The sequence below is a fragment of the Bos indicus x Bos taurus genome, chromosome 11 (genome assembly GCF_003369695.1).
Source record: "Bos indicus x Bos taurus breed Angus x Brahman F1 hybrid chromosome 11, Bos_hybrid_MaternalHap_v2.0, whole genome shotgun sequence".
Taxonomy (NCBI): domain Eukaryota; kingdom Metazoa; phylum Chordata; class Mammalia; order Artiodactyla; family Bovidae; genus Bos; species Bos indicus x Bos taurus.
The window spans coordinates 99131461-99150990 of NC_040086.1; the positions used below are offsets into that span (position 1 = coordinate 99131461).

Here is a 19530-nt window from a genome sequence, read left to right on the forward strand (position 1 = left end):
TATAATGGATTTCTTTTCTGTTTTTTTGAAATTAGTTATTTATTTGGCTGTGTTAGGTCTTGGTTGTAGCATGCGGGCTCTCCATTGCCTCAAGCGAGATCTCTTGTTGAGATGTACGATATTTTGTTGTGACTTGTTGTGACCTACGAACCCTCCAGCTGGGGCATGCAGACTCATTTTTCTCCTCAGCATGTGGGATCTTAGTTCCCCCACCAGGGATTGAACCCATGTCCCCTGCACTGCAGGGCAGATTCCTAACCCCTGGGCCACCAGGGAAATCCCAATGTAATGTATTTCTGCAAAGGCTCCTCAACCAGGGATGGAAGAACATCCTTCCTTAGGAAGTTAGAATATTGAGTGAGGAGGGTGAGAAATTTTTTCTGTTTATTTTAAGGGTATGTGAATTTTTAGAAAATGAATGAGGAACACCAGACTACCTAGATGATTTCTAAGAAAGCCTCCAGCCCATATATGCTGAACACATTTATTGAGTATCTATTACGTGCGAGGCCTGGGAATTCAGTGATGCAAGAGGCTTTGGAATTCAGTGGCCCAGCCAGACCTGGAAAAGTCTTGGAGTCCAGATGCAGGGAAGGGACGTTGTCTTCCATGGACAGGAAAGAAAGAAAAAAAAAAAAGGTAGAGGTGGATTTTTAGGCACCCCCGCAAAGATCTAGACTCGGAGCCACACTCACAAAGATTATAGAAACTTCCTGATTGAGGCTGCCCAAGATCTATCCTCCTGCCGTAGAGGTGTGGAAAATGAAGCTTGGGAGAGGGGTCCAAGGCCAGGGAACCAAGTCTAAACTGGTGTGCCCTAGGGAGTCGGACATGACTGAGCGACTGAACTGAACTGAAGGGAGGATGCTACATAATATGGACAGATCTGGGGACTCAATAGCAGGTCGGGGGACCTCGCTGGTGGTCCAGTGGCTAAAACTCTGTACTCCCAATGCAGGGGGCCCAGGTTCAATCCCTTGTCAGGGAACTAGATCCCAAATGCAACAACTAAGAGCCCACATGCTGCAACTAAGATCCAGCTCAGCCAAATAAATATTTTTTTTAAAAAGGTGGGGCTTTTCAGGGCACCCCACTGCCCCACCATAGCTTTCACTTCATTACAGCAAACACACTGTAAGCTCCTCCTGTGTGCAGTGTCCAGGAGGCACTGTAAATCTAAGCCAGGGTGTCAGTCTAGGAAAAAAGAATTTATGATAAATATTGTGAATATTATGCTATACATGAATACCTTGACGAATATTATGAATCAGTTTCTATTTACTGACAGCCGGCTCCAAACACTGGGCTGAAGGCTCAACTCACAATATCTCACAGGTGTAACCCTCCGAGCATTGAGAAATGAGTAATTATTCTGTGCATCTGGCGGAAGAAGAGACTGAGGCTTGGAGAGGTTCCCAAGGTCTTCTACCTGCAAACTCACTTGTTCATCTCGACTGCTTCAGGGACCAATTCAGAATTTGTGTATGGGAGGAACCTAGGAGAGGGCAACCTTTTCGAAATGGAAACTTCATGGCCTTGTTCTGCTTATTTGGAGTGGCAACCCCTTGGCACTGTCAACAGTATTTTTTCCTTTACTTGTTTTTTTTTTTGGATCTGTATATTTTAAGGATGTTAATTGTTATGGGTAGAGTCAAGGCAAGAATAAGGCTCTCTCCCCCGCCTCTTTTTTTTGTAACCCAGTGGAAGACCCACAAAACGCTCTTTTCAAGCCTCCTCCAAATGAGCTGGTGCACAAGCCGGAGGCGGGATAAGCTCTGCGTTTTGGCTCTTTAAAGGCAGTGAAGTTCTCGAGTTAGGGCAGAAGCCCAAGGGGGTCAAGGGGGCGGGGGGGCGGAGACAAGTCGCGCGCGGGGCGGAGCCCGACGAAGCCCCGCCCCCAGAAGCGCGGAAGTGACGTAAGTGGGCAAAAGCGGCGCGCGCCGCGAGGTGTCGCTTCCAGCCAAGGTTGGACGGAGCTGGTCGTGGGCAGGTGGGGGCTCTTCGGCCCTGCCGCCCCTCTTTTCCGCTTCCCCGTCCTCTTCTCCCGCGTCCCGGGAGCCCCCACCCGGGGTGAGTAGCGCGAGGCGGAGCGGGGTGGGGGGCGGAGACAGCGGCCGCCGGGAGAGGGGAGGCCCCGGACCCCAACCGCCTGAGTCCCCTGAAGCCTCCCCGGCTCTTCACGTGACCCGAGCGCGAGCGGGCTCGGCCCCACGTGCGCGCTCGCGGAAGGTCCGCCGGCCGGCCCTGGGCCCCCCGGGTCCCGGGGTGGAGGAAGGCTGAGACCCCGCAAGCCTGATCAGGGCACTGCCCCCACGCCGAACCCCGCCGCCTCAAGTTCCTTTCCCTGTCTGAGCCTCAGTTTCCCCTCTGCCAGACGGGTAAGGCACGCACCCTCAAAGGAGGGTGGGTGTGAGGATTCAGGAAGAGCGCTCGGATCACAGTCGGGCACAGGGTATCGTGCTCGTTACCCAGGCGCCGCTCTCATATTTCACCTTGGACCCGACCCCAGTGACGGCTCAACAGAGGTGCTATTTCAAAAGACAGCCCGCCGGCCCCCCGAGCCCTTGGAGCCAAGGTCAGCCTGTTGGCAGAGAGGCTGCCATAAATCTGAAGGCCCAGGCTCTGCTGCCCAGTCAGCTGCGACCTCTCTCTGGATCTGGTGCGTCTGTAAGACAAGGGTTAGAAACAACTGGTGTCAGAGGCCCTGCCGGTGGGGCCGGGCTGTACTGCACATGATCTGGATGTAGAGTCTGCTCAGTGAGATGGCCTGAGCCCCTGGGAGAAAGGGGACCTTGAGCGGGGTCAGAAGTCTGGATTCTGTCCTTGTTCTGTTCCTGGTTTCCTGTGTGTGTGCATTGCTCCATTTTAGTGAATGGTTTTTCTATGTGTACCAGAGACTATGGGAGGGCTGGAAGTAAATACATGTGGCATGCTTTGGTGGCGACCAGAAGCCCTGGAGTCACCAAAACCTTGGGGGTTTCTGTGCCTGCGTGGCTGGAGGCTCGCTCCCCTCTGCTGCCATTGGCAGAGTCATTTGAGTGACTGGATTGACCACCCTGAAGTAGCAGTGATAATCCCTTAGGTGTGACCAACACGCCACGGTTTATAGGGCCTTTCAGCACATTTTCTCATTAGATCTTCACATTTAGCAGAGAGAATTGATGAGCATCTCATTGGACAGAGGTTTTTTTTTTTTTTAAGATTAATATGTGCCCAGCAGTGTCTGGATCACTTTTCACTTTTATATCCACATTTAATCATCACAGCCCTCCTGTAAAGTCAATATTGTTCCCGTTTTATAGATAAAGACACCTACTTAACTGAGGTTGTGTCTTATCTGAGCTTACACAGCCAGTGAGAGGAGAGCCAGTGTTCGGACCTGGTTCATTCACCATCAGAGTTTAATCCCCTCCCCTCTTCCTTGCTTCTTCCTTGTTCCCTCCGTTACGACATGATTCCTTTAAATGTCAAGGTCCCCTGAATAATCTCATTTACAAGAATTCCACTTACAGGCAGGGACAGTTCAGACACCATTCTCTGTCATGGATCCTGGAAGAAGAGTAGTTGCTGGGGCGGCTGCCCAGGGTCGCCCTAAACACCTTGGGGTGGGGAGATGACCATGAAGGATGCCCAGACACATTCCACTCTGAGAAGCAGAAGTTCCATAATGAGCAAAGGGTCTCTTTTCTCCTCCGAGCTCATTTAGAGCACTCACGAAACCAGACTGTGTCCAGGCCCCTTCGCATCCCTGCAGCCACGTGGCTCCTTCCTATGATCTGGACTGAGTGTAGGAGGACTTCTTGGAGTTTGATCAATAACACTGCTGTCCCCACTGACTCCTAGGGACCTCCTGTCCACCCCAGTCTGGATGCCAGGAGGTACAGTGTAGACAGGGCCCCAGAAGTCATGTTTACTAATGAATCTAAGCTGTTAGAATAAATGTCAAAGTCACCCTTGCCATTTCCCAGGCTGGATGTGCCTCCCTGGCTTATTCCCAGACTCTGCCTGTAAGTGGAATTCTTGTCAATGAGATTATTCAGGGGACCTTGACATTTAAAGGAATCATGTTGTACGGCTTTTGGTAAAGCAAAAAATTATACTGTCAGTAAAGGGCTTCAGTGTTATCAGATTGGAACGGTTACATCTTTGTAGGATTTTCTGAAAAGTACAGAATGGCTGTAGCCGCACAAAGGTCCTTCTTTGATTCTTGAGCGACCAGTTAGTAAATTGCCCCCTTGTATCAGGTCTGAGGCTAATGGTGTGTGAGGCAGTGTCCCTGCGCCCAGGAGCCTTGTCTGCTGGGAGGAAGGGCAAACAACAGGCAGAGGGAGAGAGTGCACCCCGGGGGCGTCTGGCCCACAATTATTCTGTTCATTTGATCGGCAGGGAATTTTGTTGAATACCTATGAGCTGTGTGGAATGCAAGAGAAATACAATTATACATTCCAGGATGTTGCCACTGCTTTCTCAGGCAGTTCCCAGTCCTGTGGGGAGAGAGAGACAAGCGCAGAACCAGAAGTGTATCTGAGGGGGACAGGGTCGAACCACCTGCAGTTTGTCTTCGGGGGAGCAAGCTGTGTGGTGTGGAAGAGCTGGCTTTGGCGCGGTTCTTCCTGGGTGGCGGTCAGGGCCCGGTGGGACGCTGTGACAGAGTTGCCGTGGCCCCTGTTGCCAGGGCCGGGGAGCCCACTTGGCCTTGCCGACCCCACCCACATAAGCCACCCCCAAACCCAGTCAAGTTACATGGTGATGTTCAAGCTGGCGGCCCCCCCCGTCAGTTGCCAGGGAGCCCCTGCCGCAGCTAGTGTGCTTGGGGACTGGGGGGTCTCTGCATCCTTTCGCTTCGCGTGTCCCTCAGGGTTGCGGGGACAAGAGCCCATTCTCACAAGCAGCATGCGACGTCCTCGTTCTGATTGGGCGGGGGGGTAGTAGCTTCAGGGGTTGGGACACGGGTGTGGGACACTGCCATGATTGGGGTGGGTGGACAGTATTTGGAACCCAGGCCCCCCCAGCCTGTTACCCCAGAGGGCTCTTGGGTGGGTACAGTAACTGGAGCCAAAGTCACCGCGGTCCCAGGCCCTGCGCCTGCCCAGGAAGCGGGGGATCTGTCTGAGAGCTGACTCAGGAGCCCGTGGAAGGACTGGAGCAGGGGCCTCCAGGAGCAGAAGGGGCCTCCGAGGGTGGGACTTTGGCCAACCCGGTTGTGCTAGTAGATCTCTCGGCCCTCCTCTGTTCCTCGGAAGGCCAGCGTGTGAGAAAGCCTGGATCCGTGGAGGAGGCAGCCCCCTGCCCAGCAGCTCTCACCTGCCAGGCCGGGCCCTCCCCGGTGACCGCACTCGCTGGTGGGGTCTCTGGAAGGGGCTGGCCATGGCAGAAGTGGAACTGCATCGAGGAGCCGTGTCTCTGAGTTGTTTGCGCGGGGCACGCCTGCTGCTTCTGGAAAGTTCCTTCTGGGACAAGTTCAGAATACAGGTGTTGGGTTGGAGGCTGGCGACAGACACGGGAGTGAAAGATCTTCAGCACGCCTCATGTTTTGTCTCCCTTCTCTCCTCCTAGTCTCCAGGTTGCGTCCTGAAGGCCCGTGCTGTCCGCAGGGCACTTTCCCATTACTTCCCTTGAGGCATTCCTTGGTCTTAGGGGGTTCTCAGCTCTTTTGCAGGACTGTACCGGCTGGGTGGGGTGGGCTTAACTTCAGCCCCGTGGAGTTCTGTAAAGGGGGCAGAGTGAAGCCCCCGGAGCTCAGAGGCGCCCAGCTTTCCTGTAGGACGGGGGCGGGGGGTGCTGCCACCCCTGCACCGAGTGACCCGTGTGCCCTCGCAGGCCAGGCGGTCAGTCAACAGCTCATTTCAGAAAGAAACACACGCTCTGAAGGCAGCAGCCGTGGGGCGTGGGTAAGGACGTGGGAGGAAGGCACCTCGGCGGGTCAGGGCAGGCCTCTGGGGGGAGATGGCACTCAAGCTGCGACGCTGAGGTGACAATGAGCTGCCCACGCGGGGGGGCTAGGGCCTGGCAGGTGCACGGGCCTCCTGGCCTAGGGTAGGGACCCTGACCTGGCCCCGCCTTCCCACGCTGCCCCCGCTCCGTCCCCAGGATGGGTCCCCGCACACCCTCACCCTTCAGAAACTCACCCGATCGCTTCCCCGTTGGTGACACATGGCAGCCAGCCGGGCCAGCCCTCTGTGTGGCATGCACGCCACGCCGTCTCTGCTCTGCCCCTGTCACCATCCAGAGTGTTCCTTGTTCTCAGGGCCCGGCTCAGGGCTTGCCTTCTCTCAGCTGCTGCCCCGCCTGCCACTCGGAAGGGACTTCTTCATCCCTCGAGTTCCCATAGCACTTTCTGTCTCAGCGAGAGGCCTCGTTTCTGCCTTGTGTTTGCACTGGTTCCATTCGGGGAGCGGGCTGTATCTGGACCAGCCCTGTGCACGGAGAGCATCTGTAGACCAGTGTTGTCCATGGGGAGAGGTGACCCTCCCTGCCCCGTGTGGCGCAGCCCAGCTGGCGGGTGTGGGGCGCTGTGGGCCTCTGTTCTGCTCTGGGGGCCTGGCCATCTGCTGGTCCTCTCACCCGGGAGTCCATTCAGCTGCCAGCACCGCCTTCTGGAATCTCACATCTCAGGCCACTTCCTGCTTAACCCGGAGTAGTTGCAGCTCGCTGCCCTTCGGGGTGAAGGCTGAGTTGGCAGCCGTGACCTAGAGGACCCCGAGCTTCCCCTTGGAGGAGCCCCTTGCCCTCGCGTCTTCCCAGTCGCTGTGCGAATGTGTCCTCCTCCCTGGTGTCGGCTGCTGTGTCACGTCTCCTGGCGCCCGTCGTCTGCCCGCCCCTGTGCCCCTCTGTGGCCCTCACGCACGGTGGTGTGTGTCCGCCTGCCTCTCTCCCTGTTCGCAGCACTGCACCCCGTGGCGAGCCTGTCCACGTGCTCATGACCGAAGCTGGGAGGCGGGGTCCTCGGGGTCCCAGAGAGGAGGCTTCAGTTCCGTGCTTTGCTCTTCTTTAACTGTAGATCGGGATCCTGTCTACCGTGGGGTCAGAAGCCGCCAGGTCAGGTGTCTTGTCGGGAAAGGAAAGATGGAGAAGCCAGGACGCCGGGTCTCCTGCTCTGACATGAAGATAGCTTTGTGAAATGACTTGAATACGGCTCTTGTCAGGAGGCACTGCCCTCCGAGGGGTAGGAGCGGGCGGGGGTTGGAGGGGGCAGCCACTCCTCGGCATCAGACAGGATCGTGTGACCAGGAGCAGCCATGCCAGGAGACTGGGGCCCGAAACCTGGCTGCTTCACCCACTTTCCTTTCCTTCTCAGGAACCACCAGTGCTGAGTTTGGTGCCTGGGCAGAGACGCGGCTGCTGACAGCATGACGAGCGAGGTGATCGAGGACGAGAAGCAGTTCTACTCCAAGGCCAAGACGTACTGGAAGGAGGTCCCTGCCACCGTGGACGGCATGCTCGGGGGGTATGGCCACATCTCCAGCATCGACATCAACAGCTCCCGGAAGTTCCTGCAGAGGTTTCTGAGGGTAGGCAGGTCTGGTGTGCTCTCCAGGAGGAGAGCCCACGTCCACCACCCAGGCCTTGACGAGCGGGTGGGGCGGGCCAGCTCGTAGGCTTTGCCGCAAGGTCCCCAGCCAGGAGCCGGCTGTCATGCTGGGGCCTCCTGGTGCCGGAACAGAGCAGCTTTCTCGCAGACTGTTCCATTTTTCCAGAGGCGGAAACCTTTGCTCTCTTGCCATGTTTGCAAATATCTGGGCTGTGGGTGTTGGCTGGTCTGCTGAACACAGACTCCCACTTTCTTGTCCTGCCACCGCCTCTGTGCCAGGCTGGCAGCGCTAGGGCCAGAGCCTCCCCAGGCCCGCCTCCCTGCCTCTCCCTTGGCACACACCGTGGCTGCTGTTGCCCCCTGCTCCACCCGCGTGCCAGCCTCCCAGGTGTGCTCACCGAGTGCCCTCTTCCTTCTTTCACTGCTTCTCTCCACGGCCCTTGTGAGCGAGAGGAGATGAGTGCATCTAGTCAAGTTAACACCTTTAAGTGGAGGTTGGCTTTCATCTCAGGAACATGTGACCCAGAAAACGGCTGTGCTGTGCTCACGCCCACCGCCGGCGCCACCCACGCCAGCCACCAGCCTGTGCTGATCTGAGTAGTTCTGGGGGCTCACAAGGAAAGGCCCTTTGCAGAGGGGTCCCTCTGGCTTCTAACCCTTCTCTTCAGTCTGTCTTCTCTGCTGCTTCAGGAAGGCCCGAACAAGACGGGGACCTCATACGCCCTGGACTGCGGAGCCGGCATTGGGAGGATCACCAAGCGGCTGCTCTTGCCTCTCTTTGGAGTGGTGGACATGGTGGATGTAACAGAGGACTTCCTGGTCAAGGCTAAGACCTACCTGGGCGAGGAGGGCAAGAGAGTGAGGAACTTCTTCTGCTGCGGCCTGCAGGACTTCAGCCCCGAGCCACAGTCCTACGATGTGATCTGGATCCAGTGGGTGATAGGTGAGCCTGCCGCGCCTCTCTGCACCTTCCTGCCCATCTCTGCTCCTGCGGGTGGGGGGCCAGAGGCTCCTCAACTCCTCCCTCCCCGGGGCTCCACCTCAAAGGCTCATTTGTTTCCACATTTTGTTTCAACTCAGTATCTGCTGCGACCCATTTGGGGGCAGTTCTTTGCTGAAAAAAATATTGAATTTTCAAGTTTTAATTGCATTCAAAGAATGTGGAAATGAGTTTTTCTAAGGAAGGGGTTTTTAGGAGAAGTGGAAGCCTCAGCCGCCCGCTGTGCTGTCTGTGGGGAGCGAGCCCTGCCCTGCTGTCCTGGCCTGCACCCACTTAGCCTGATGGCACAATCGGGGTGCTCTTCTCAGGTTGCCCACCTGGCAGCAGGCCTCCCCACTGCAAGCTCGGTGGCCCAGGCCTGCCAGGAACCCACGGGGTCCAGCCCTGAGTTCTGTTTGGGGTTGTGATGTAGGTGAGGAACTCGGCTGGGTGCACGCCGCTGGCAAAGGTTAGGAGGGGAGGGTGGAGGGCAGGTGTGAGGCAGGTGGCTTCTGAGCCCATTTCCGCTCAAAGTGGGGTTTGGTGAACCCCCTCAGGGCTGTTGAGAGCCAGCGCGCCCTGTGTGTTCAGCACGGTCAGCACTCAGGAAGGTAGTAGTGGTGCCGAAGGCCAGGCAGGGGCCCAGCGGGGCCTGCCTCTCCCCGGTGACAGCCTCTGCTTCCCCCAGGCCACCTGACCGACCAGCATCTGGCCGAGTTCCTGCGGCGCTGCAAGCGGGGCCTGCGCCCCAATGGCATTATTGTCATCAAGGACAACATGGCCCAGGAGGGCGTCATCCTGGACGACGTGGACAGCAGCGTGTGCCGCGCCCTGGACGTGGTGCACAGGATCGTCCGCAGCGCAGGCCTCAGCCTCCTGGCCCAGGAGCGGCAGGAGAACCTCCCAGACGAGATCTACCACGTCTACAGCCTTGCCCTGAGATGAGCGGGCCGGCGGAGCGAGGGCCCGGTGTGGGGCCGGGGACTGGCGGCCGGGCGAGGCCCAGAAGCGCCACGTTGATGGTTCGGGAGTGTTGAGCGGGGTCACTAAATATACCTGTCTGCCGTCTACTGCCAAACAGGCTGTTTTTCAAAAAGGCATAAGAGACCCGGTCTGGAGGGGTGCTGCTGGATGGGGCGCTGAGGCTGCAGCGAGGTGGGGACTGGGCGACCCCGGGGCCCCTGTGCTCCTATCAGAAGCGAGAGTCCCTCACCTCCAGGACACTGGCTGGCCCTCCAGTCACAGGCCTGGCTGCCTCAGGAGGAACAGAATGACCCTTAATGAAGTTGCTGAGGACTGTGCCTCGGGGTAGGAGGGGAGCTGGGGCTGTGGGGCCTGCAGTTCCAGACCTCCTGGCTGCCAGAGCCCATGCGGCACCTGCTGAATTGTGGGGATGGGGGCACGTCCATGTTCCTGGTGCTGTTGGGAGATGGGGGGGTGTCCACGTTCCTGGTGCTGGTGGGGGATGGGGCATGTCTACGTTCCTGGCGCTCGTGGGGGCTGGGGGCATGTCCATGTTCCTGGTGCTATTGGGGGCTAGGGGCATGTCCACGTTCCTGGTACTGGTGGGGGATGGGGCATGTCCATGGTCCTGGTGCTCAGGGATGGGGCATGTCCACGTTCCCGGTGCTGGTGGGGATGGGGCATGTCCACGTTCCTGGTGCTCAGGGATGGGGCATGTCCACGCTCCTGGTGCTCAGGGATGGGGCATGTCCACATTCCTGGTGCTGGTGGGGATGGGGCATGTCCACGTTCCTGGTGCTCGTTGGGGATGGGGGCATGTCCACGTTCCTGGTGCTGGTGGGGATGGGGCATGTCCACGTTCCTGGTGCTGGTGGGGATGGGGCATGTCCACGTTCCTGGTGCTCAGGGATGGGGCATGTCCACGTTCCTGGTGCTCGTTGGGGATGGGGGCATGTCCACGTTCCTGGTGCTGGTGGGGATGGGGCATGTCCACGTTCCTGGTGCTGGTGGGGATGGGGCATGTCCACGTTCCTGGTGCTCAGGGATGGGGCATGTCCACGTTCCTGGTGCTCGTGGGGGATGGGGCATGTCCACGTTCCTGGTGCTCGTTGGGGATGGGGGCATGTCCACGTTCCTGGTGCTGGTGGGGATGGGGGCATGTCCACGTTCCTGGTGCTGGTGGGGATGGGGCATGTCCACGTTCCTGGTGCTCAGGGATGGGGCATGTCCACGTTCCTGGTGCTCGTGGGGGATGGGGCATGTCCACGTTCCTGGTGCTCGTGGGGGATGGGGCATGTCCACGTTCCTGGTGCTCGTGGGGGCTGGGGCATGTCCACGTTCCTGGTGCTGGTGGGGGATGGGGGCATGTCCAGGGTCCTGGTGCTCGTGGGGGATGGGGGCGTGTCCACGTTCCTGGTGCTGGTGGGGGATGGGGGCGTGTCCACGTTCCTGGTGCTGGTGGGGGATGGGGCATGTTTACGTTCCTGGTGCTGGTGGGGGATGGGGCATGTCCACGTTCCTGGTGCTGGTGGGGGATGGGGGCGTGTCCACGTTCCTGGTGCTGGTGGCGGATGGGGGCGTGTCCACGGTCCTGGTGCTCGTGGGGGATGGGGGCGTGTCCACGTTCCTGGTGCTGGTGGCGGATGGGGGCGTGTCCACGGTCCTGGTGCTCGTGGGGGATGGGGGCGTGTCCACGTTCCTGGTGCTGGTGGGGGATGGGGCATGTTTACGTTCCTGGTGCTGGTGGGGGATGGGGCATGTCCACGTTCCTGGTGCTGGTGGGGGATGGGGGCGTGTCCACGTTCCTGGTGCTGGTGGCGGATGGGGGCGTGTCCACGGTCCTGGTGCTCGTGGGGGATGGGGGCGTGTCCACGTTCCTGGTGCTGGTGGCGGATGGGGGCGTGTCCACGGTCCTGGTGCTCGTGGGGGATGGGGGCGTGTCCACGTTCCTGGTGCTGGTGGCGGATGGGGGCGTGTCCACGTTCCTGGTGCTCGTGGGGGATAGGGGTGTGTCCACGGTCCTGGTGCTGGTGGCGGATGGGGCCGTGTCCACGTTCGTGGTGCTGGTGGGGGATGGGGCCGTGTCCACGTTCGTGGTGCTGGTGGGGGATGGGGCCATGTCCACGTTCCTGGTGCTGGTGGGGATGGGGCATGTCCACGTTTCTGGTGCTGGTGGGGGGTGGGGGCGTGTCCACGTTCCTGGTGCTGGTGGGGGGTGGGGGCGTGTCCACGTTCCTGGTGCTCGTGGGGGGTGGGGGCGTGTCCACGTTCCTGGTGCTGGTGGGGGGTGGGGGCGTGTCCACGTTCCTGGTGCTGGTGGGGGGTGGGGGCGTGTCCACGTTCCTGGTGCTGGTGGGGATGGGGCCCTGGCGTCCTAACTTGATGGTCACTGCAGCCTGCGGCAAGGGGAGAGGCCAGAGTGTCACTCCTGGCTGTGCCTGTGGCTCCTCCTTGGGGGGCATTTTCAGTCAAAAATAAAAGGGTGAAGCCTATATTGGAGAGGCCCTCGCCTGTCTGGAGTGGTGCTTGTCTTTACTGGGACAACCGTGTGGAGCGGTTTGCAGACTGCTCTAAGCGCGGCATCTTGTGCCTGCCGCCCCTCCCTCCCGGCTGCTGTGGGATCCTTTACCCTGAATTCAGGGAAGGTGGTGGGCGTGTATGTGTGAATGTTACACAAGGACCTTTAAGGCCAAGAGAAATCAGTTTAATTTATAAATATATCCTTTAGTCCCCTCAGCTTATCTCCAAGGCGGTTACACAATTCACAATAACCACCCTGTGGGACCCGCAGGCGGCCTGGTGAGGGCTCAACACAGGGCGGAGGTTGGCTTTCAGCCTTGGTAGCTTTTCCCATCAGATGAGCCCTCACGACATAAGACATTTCAGAAAGACAGCCCATGGTCATGCATGATTGCTTTTTAGAAGGCTTGGTCCCCAAACCCCAGGTTTGGCACAAACAGCTGCCACCAGAGCACAGCCCTGCCCCTTGGTAGGCGGGGTGCTGGGTGGCTTGCCCCAGAGCTATAGAAGCTGGCCAGAGTTAGCTCAGCTCTCTCCCTACCTGCCCCGAAGCACTTATGTTTTTGACAGAATCTTGAGTGAAGAGTCAAGGGTCTCGGCTGGGCTGCACCCCACAGGCCCCTCCGGGCGTCTCCACGCGGGCCGGGCCGGCTTCCTCAGGAGGGCGCAGGCGTGGAGCCCCCTTGCTTCTCTCAGTGCTTGGCACTCCCTCCCATCAGGAGGGTCTGTGCTTGTCCTAAACCCTGTCCCTGGTTCCACTGTGGGCCGAGGCTTGGAGTCGCTCCCAGGGGAAGCGGGGGCAGTCTCCCTGCAGAGAGAGGCCTTCCCCCGCTGGAGCGCTTGCGGCCACCTGGCTCCACCCTGCACCTTCTGACAGGCGGATCCAAGGCCCTCCCCTCGGGCTGCCCTGGTACTTGAATCACCCACAGGCCGACGGGGCTGCCCAGACCCCGCCCCGCAGCCCGGACGGTCAGAGGTCGTCCTCGACGGCGCCACTGTGCTCGCTGAGGAGGTACCACTTGAGCCTGTCGGGCAGAGGCAGGGCCTTGACCTTGGCGTCCACGGGCCACGGCTGAAGGCAGAGGCGGATGCACACGCGGCACAGGTGCTTGAGGGGCGGCGGGTAGCTCTCCAGCTGCCTCAGGGAGGAGTGCAGGGCCTGGATCTTGTCCGCCAGGCTGCCCACGGGGTGGATGTCGAAGCTCTCGGGCAGCCGCAGCTTCTGGGAGCTGGTCACCATGAGGTCCAGCACGGTCTCGGCCTTGCGCAGCAGGTCCGCGTGGCTCTCGTCCTCCGCGCAGCCGGGGTGGGAGCAGAGCCTCTCGAAGACGATGTGGAAGCCGGACCAGCAGGACGCGCCGTGCAGGGAGCAGTTGTAGGCGGCTCCCGACTCCAGCAGGAAGCGCAGCAGGGGGAAGTGGAGCTTGAAGCTCTTGAGGCAGATGTGCGTGAGGGACTCGTGGGCCGGGCACTCGCTGGGGTCGGCGCCGTGGGCCAGCAGCAGCTGCGTGACTTGGAAGCAAAAGCGATTGATCAGCTGGGCCTCCTCTTTGTCGCCTCCCACCGTCTCGCCCAGCAGGAAGATGATGCAGGTGAACACTGTGTCCCCGTCTTTGGTCGTGGCCTTGACGTCCGCCCCTAGGAGAGCCAGGAGGGGGAAGAAGGTGGGAGGAGGCCTTCGGCCAGCGGAGCCGCGCCTCACGGGCCAGGGGGAGCCGCGTGGAAGGGCGGGGCTCACCTCCTTCCAGCAGGAGCCGGATGTTCTCGGTGTTGTGGACCTGCACCCCGTCACTGCTGGCCAGAGCGTGGAGCAGGGCCGTCTTACCTAGAGGGGGAGAGCTGGTGAGGCGGGGAGTGAGGGCTGGGGAAGCAGAGGTCAGGCTGGACGGCCTGAGGGTGGGAGAGGAAATACCCTCAGGTCCAGATACTGAAGGCTAAAAACAACTGACCTGGGGGATTTCCCTGTGGCCTAGTGACTAGGACTCTGTGCACCCAGTGCTGGGGGTCTGGGTTTGGTCCCGGGTCAGGGAACTAGATCCCATGTGCAACAACTCAGACCCGGTGCAGCCAAATGAAAAAAAAAACACCAAAACTGGTGGCTCAGTGGTAAAGAATCCACCTCAGTGCAGGAGACACAGGTTTGATCCCTGGTCTGGAAGATCCCATATCCGAAGAGCAACTAAGACCGTGCTGGAGAGCCCGGGAGCCACAGCTCCTGAGTCCACATGCTCTAGGGCCAGTGTTCCACAAGAGAAGCCTCCGAAATGGAAAGCCTGCACACCGCAACCGGAAAGTCGCCCCCACTCGCCAACTAGACAGACGTCCACATACCAACAAAGACCCGGCACAGCCAAAAACAAAACACCAAACTGACCTCTCAGCCACGGCTGAGGGTGACAAGTTTCTGGCCGTTTTCTCTCCACCGACACAAACACTGGACCAGAAGGGCCAGGAGAAGGAGGATTTTTCTGGACCCTGAAATGCTACCTGAGACCCAGCCTGGGTGGAAGGAAGCCCCATCACTCAGGAGCTGAGCACACAGGTCCAGCTCCTGCAGACGTCCTCGTGGGGCCAAGATGCACTGCCTCCCGAGCCTCTGTGAGTCAGCAGAAGACACCAGCGCGCACCAGCCATGCTCTGCCATCAGACGGGCTGCCTCCAGCCTGCCTAACGAGCCGTCACCCCCGCACGCCCGGGGTTACCTCACGAGGCAGTCTATCCTGCCCCAGCCCATCCTGCTTTTCTCCAGGAGCACCCACCATGCTTGTCGGCCGCATTGACGTCTGCTCCGAGGTCCAGGAGGCGTTGCAGGCAGGGCAGGCGCTCCGGCTCCTCGCTGGCTAGGTCCAGGGGGCTGCTCTCGTGGATCTGAGCCGAGAAAGCACAGCCAGGTTGGCCCTGGGGCCTGTGAGCGGCTCAGGGCCCCGGCCACATCCCTCCTTCAGAGCAGGGCTGGCTCCTACCCGGTCCCTCCGGTTGATGTCGGCCCCGTGGCGCACCAGCAGCTCCACCATGTCAGGCTGGTTTCGCAGGACGGCGATATGCAGTGCCGTGTAGTAGGTGACGGGGTCTGAAGGCGCAGACACAGCTCACATCAGTCCTGCCCATCAGCACATTCTCACAGGATCCCAGGACCAGCCTGGCAGCCCAGCCCCAACACTCCAACCCAAGGGCTCCTGGCACCATAAGAGGTCAGGACACAGCTGTCCTCGTCGGATGCTAGGGTGCTCGGAGTCAGGCCTAAGTTCGGGTACTGGGGAGGCATTCCAATGAACGGACAAGTACTTAATCTGGGTTTTAGTCCCTTTTGTAAAATAGGACCTAAAACAAAACTGTGGGGAGGAACACCCACAAATGCTCAAAGCTGGGTCTCCCAAGTGACTGACTACAGAATGCCTCCCCCAGCTCCTTGACCTCCCAGGAGCCCAGCAGCCTCTGAGCCTGTCCTCCAAAAGGGAGGAAAGATACGCCTGGCACGTCCTGTATCAGCACAAAAACCCCCATTTGGGAACAAGTCAGTCCCGAGTGTCTCCTGGCTGACCTTGTCTCCCGCCCCAGCCCCCCACCCAGGGCAAAACAAAGAGGGAAGGAAGATGGCTCCCTCAGCACCTCCCGGGCACACCAGCCGGACGCCAACACCGTCAGTCTGTGATTTATGCCCAGTGTCTTATCTGTTTCCCCCCTCTCCCCGTGGCTCAGAACCAGCGGCAGAAAATTACTTTCCCTTAGCTCTGGGCACAGCGCCAGCAGCCCCATTTTCGCATTAATGGAAGCAAGGACTTAACTGGGAGCTGGAGGAAAGTTTGCTAAGTCAATCGCCTGACAGGAGCAGTGACAAACCTGCTCCGAGCAGAGGCGGTTAAGGGCCTCTGGGAAACCTGCAGGCTGGGAGGCCACCCAGTGCGGGCTTCCTCGGGCATCACCCCTGAGACAGATGAGGGCAGAGCCTGGAGGCTTGATCACCCACCCACCCCCCACCCCCCACCCCCCACCCCCGCCCAGGCCACACCTAAGCCATCTGTCCACCCCAGCCCTCCAGGCTCCGGAGGACCTTCAAAGTTGAGGTTGGCTCCATTCCGCAGGAGCACGGCGGCTGCGCGTGTCAGCCCCAGCTCGGCCATCTTCAGCAGGGCGTTGCTCACGCCTTCCTGGTAAAATGGAGAGTGGGCTTTTCTTTCCAGCAGCTCGGTGAGAACAAGGATGCGGCTCTCCTCGCTGGTGGCATAACTGGGCCTGGGGCAGGAGAGAGGACCAGCTGAGGGTGGGACAAGCTGGCTTGGCACCCTGCGGGTAGGTGGCCTTTGGTCTCCTGCAGTCACCCCCCACTTCGCCCCCACCCCCACCCCAGGCAGGGCCCTGGCTCCATGGGGCAGAAAGTCTCTTCCGAAAAGGGTGGGAGAAAGGACCAAGCAAGATCTTTTCAATGGAGCAGACTCCTCAGGTTTGCTGAGAAAGGATTGGGGCTGTCATCAACCTCCTTCCAAGTTACCCATACAACCTGGCCCCTGGCTTGGGTACAAAGCCTCATACACCTGCGCTGTCAGCACTGAAGGGAACCCTTGCGGCCAAGGGCAAGAACCAGACACCGACTGACCCGGGGCTGCAGAAGGTGCTGCACCCCAGCTCAGGCCATCCCGCAGCCAGGGCGGTCAGCAGACCTCCCGAAGCCCGATCACACTCAGAGACGTTCGGTCCACCGAAGGCAGAGGGACCCAGAAAGCCCTTTGCTCCACAGCCCCAACCCGCCTACCCCCCTCGCCAATTCCAACTGATGCCCGAAACACACCCCCGATCCCCCTCTCCTCGGCTCTTTTCTCCGCTCCACGTAAGGCAGTATATACCACTTTAATCACTGTCAGCCTCTCCTCTCTGGGAGCACGATCACCACGAAGGCTGAGGGTTTTAGCTCGTCAATGTAGCCTCTAAACGATGCTTTCTGAACAGCCTTCCCACAGGTTCATGTATGACAGACCCGCGCCTGTCTATACCAAACGGGAAACTCGGGGCTACAGAAAGCTCATCCCGCGCCGCGTTTACCGATTACACCCTGCCCCTCTGCAACTCCAGGTAGAGGGCACAGGACAGGCAGGGCGCAGGGTGGGGTGCTGAGGCAGAGGCCCTGCCGCCACCCAGCCCCACGGCCCTCCCTGAGCGGGCCGCGGCCGCCTCCACCCATCCCCGCCCGCCCTCGGTCTCATCTGACAGATGAGGACACCGCCCGCCATATTTATGGCGACAAGGAAAGGGGTGCCGCGCCGGTCTGAGGCGGGGGAGGGCGCGAGTTACCCGTCCAGGGGCTCCTGCCGCTCGGGGTCCTGGATGCCCAAGGAGCCCAGGATAGCATCCACGAGCGGCTGGTACTCGAAGATAATCCTCCGGAAGCCATGCAGGAACGGCATGGCGGCGGCCGCACCTTCCACCGAGGCGGAGACGCCGACTGGGGTGCGTCGCGGGGCCCGCAGTCCTGACCAGGTTCGGCCACTCGCTAGGTCCAGTCCCCCGCCCCGCGCCCGGCTCGGTGCACCGCCCAACCCGGGGCTACGCGCCGGAAGTCATCCGCGCGCTTCCGGCCCGCTCAGGCCCCGGGGAAGGGACGGGGCGGCGGCGACAGCGCCCTCTGCGGGTTCGGAGGATCGTGGTGCGATTGGGTGAGCAAGCTCGGGGTGTCTTGTGGGGGCAGCCCGCAGGACTGGAGGGCGCAGACCCGCAGCCAAGTCCGATCCCAGCCCTAGGCCCGCAAACTCCTTTCCCGGCCCGACCCGGCTCCGCCTTGCTATCCCGCTCGCGGCCGCTGGGCGCCGTCCGAGCTCCGCCCATTGAGCGAGTACACACCGGGCGGATCCTTTCCCAGCTCCCAGGAAGGCTGGACCCCCGGTGCCCCCGACTTGGGTGGGAGTTGGGTCGGACCACGGTTGGGCCTGGCTTTCACCTTCTCCCCACTCTGACTGAACTACACCCACCCCGACGGGCGATGAGGACGATTCCTTAGCCCTTGCAGCCTACTGGGGCTTCTTCCACTTTCTGCCTTGATGGACTCAATGAACTTCACTTTCTTCATCTGTAAAATGGGGATAATCAAACCCACGCAAGATCTTGGGTCAAGAGCTCTGTTACTGTCAGTCGAATCTAACAGGAAGGAGCCCAAGGCTGGGGCCACTTTTCTAGGGAGTAGCGTCAGGCCTTGGGCCTCGCATTCAAACGTCCACAACCTTGAGGCCCACGGTGGAGCCCTGATGTCTTCGTGATTCTGGAAAGCCCGTCGTGCAGGGGTGCACCAGTCCCAGCCGCTCAGGTGGCAGCCTTGGTCTCCCATCGCCCCCCACCCTCCACCACGTGGGCTTGGGAGTCTCTCCCACCTGACACGTGTCAGGGACAAGTCTTGTTGAAGGAAGTGGAAAACGTTTAGAGATGAATTTAAAGACAATCCCATGTGCCTACGATTAAACATTAAAAAATGGGTAGAGTAGGGCTCCCCAATTCCGCCCCGACCCCGTCCACCAAGAAAAACCCAATCCAAAGCCTTCCAGGTCCAGCTATGGGGACCCAGCAGGGTCCAGTATGCAGCAAGGGCTGGACAATTGCTTGCTTATAATTCTTCAGTTTATAAGGTTGTTGTGCAGATCAAGGGATGAACCTTTAAAATCCCCATCAGGTCTCAGAAGACCTAATTTTGCTTCCCCCTCCATTGCCTAAAGGGGCAAGAAAAGTGGTAGGGGGATCAGCAGGGAATCTGCCTGTAATTCAGGAAACCTGGGTTCAATCCCTGGGTCAGGAAGATCCCCTGGAAGAGGAAATGACAACCCACTCCAGTATTCTTGCCTGGAGAATTCCACGGACAGAGGAGCCTGGCTGACTACAGTCCATGGGGTCACAAAAAGTTGGACACGACTAAGCGACTAACACACACACACACACACACACACACACACACACACACACGCGGCAAGCTTGCCAGAAGGGGCTCCAGACTACAAAGTCCCTCATTTCCAGCACACGTCTGCCTTGGTTCTCACTCCAGGAAGAAGTATCTTCTCCTTAAGTGAAACTGGGAAATTTATTTTACTCACACAGAAGCGGAGATTTCCAGCTTGTCTTGTAAAAGCAGAAGACTGGACACTTGGGCCCAAATTCTTACCTGGCAACAAGATCCCTCTGGATGGGACCCTTGCTCTGGTGTACCTCAGTCTCCGCAGGAGTTCCCTTGGGGGTCTGGGAATGCCTGCCCCTTTTTGAAGGATTCACACCCCACCCGTCAATTGATCCTGGGGCCCTGAATGGCACAGGCACCCCCAGGTGACCCCCGGGTTTCACAGTGATCCCGAGTCACTTGCTCCATGGCACAGGTGAGGGGCCTAAGGGGCCTGGAGAAGGCTAGAGCACGTGGTCAGTAACGACAGGCGGCCCATCTTCTAGACCATTCTATAGGGTCCAGGGCAGAACTGGGAGGGGTGGACACAGCCTGGCCCAAGGCCAGCCTCAACCCTGGCTTCATTCATTCCTTGAGACTGTGAGAACAAAGCACCAGGAACTGGGTGGC

The 19530-nt window shown here is 59.5% G+C and overlaps 2 protein-coding genes across 7 annotated transcripts; one reads left to right on the forward strand and one right to left on the reverse strand.

Moving 5' to 3' along the window:
• Nucleotides 1-1922: 1922 nt before the first annotated feature.
• On the forward strand, nt 1923-11972 carry NTMT1 (N-terminal Xaa-Pro-Lys N-methyltransferase 1). 5 transcript variants are annotated; one of them, XM_027556539.1, is made up of 5 exons: nt 1925-2070; nt 7001-7165; nt 7298-7511; nt 8222-8474; nt 9199-9608. In XM_027556539.1, exons 3-5 carry the CDS (start codon nt 7350-7352, stop codon nt 9453-9455), a joined length of 672 nt encoding a protein of 223 aa, XP_027412340.1. In that variant the 5' UTR covers nt 1925-2070; nt 7001-7165; nt 7298-7349; the 3' UTR covers nt 9456-9608. The 5 variants fall into 5 exon arrangements, with proteins under 5 accessions (XP_027412342.1, XP_027412340.1, XP_027412338.1 ...); XM_027556541.1 differs by lacking the exon at nt 7001-7165 and having other exon boundaries at nt 1923-2070; nt 7298-7447; nt 8200-8474; XM_027556537.1 differs by lacking the exon at nt 7001-7165 and having other exon boundaries at nt 9199-11972.
• Nucleotides 11973-12155: 183 nt separating this feature from the next.
• Nucleotides 12156-17531, reverse strand: ASB6 (ankyrin repeat and SOCS box containing 6). Of its 2 annotated transcripts, none has more exons than XM_027556536.1 (6): nt 17280-17531; nt 16045-16226; nt 14957-15063; nt 14753-14861; nt 13732-13818; nt 12156-13505 (listed from the first exon to the last, which is right to left on the reverse strand). In XM_027556536.1, the coding sequence occupies exons 1-6, from the start codon at nt 17390-17392 to the stop codon at nt 12964-12966; spliced, it is 1140 nt and encodes a 379-aa protein (XP_027412337.1). In that variant the 5' UTR covers nt 17393-17531; the 3' UTR covers nt 12156-12963. The 2 variants fall into 2 exon arrangements, with proteins under 2 accessions (XP_027412337.1, XP_027412336.1); XM_027556535.1 differs by having other exon boundaries at nt 12156-13631; nt 17280-17530.
• Between the last annotated feature and the right edge of the window lie 1999 nt (nt 17532-19530).

What these genes read in the sequence shown, in the direction of transcription:
- NTMT1 (XM_027556537.1), top strand. Translation starts at nt 7,350, where the DNA reads ATGACGAGCGAGGTGATCGAGGACGAGAAGCAGTTCTACTCCAAGGCC. An exon ending in TCCTGCAGAGGTTTCTGAGG is followed by an intron (nt 7,512 to 8,221) that starts GTAGGCAGGTCT and finishes CTGCTGCTTCAG; the next exon opens with GAAGGCCCGAACAAGACGGG. An exon ending in CTGGATCCAGTGGGTGATAG is followed by an intron (nt 8,475 to 9,198) that starts GTGAGCCTGCCG and finishes TGCTTCCCCCAG; the next exon opens with GCCACCTGACCGACCAGCAT.
- ASB6 (XM_027556535.1), bottom strand. Translation starts at nt 17,392, where the DNA reads ATGCCGTTCCTGCATGGCTTCCGGAGGATTATCTTCGAGTACCAGCCG. An exon ending in AGCCAACCTCAACTTTGAAG is followed by an intron (nt 15,064 to 16,044) that starts GTCCTCCGGAGC and finishes CTGCGCCTTCAG; the next exon opens with ACCCCGTCACCTACTACACG. An exon ending in CAATGCGGCCGACAAGCATG is followed by an intron (nt 13,819 to 14,752) that starts GTGGGTGCTCCT and finishes CTCCCCCTCTAG; the next exon opens with GTAAGACGGCCCTGCTCCAC.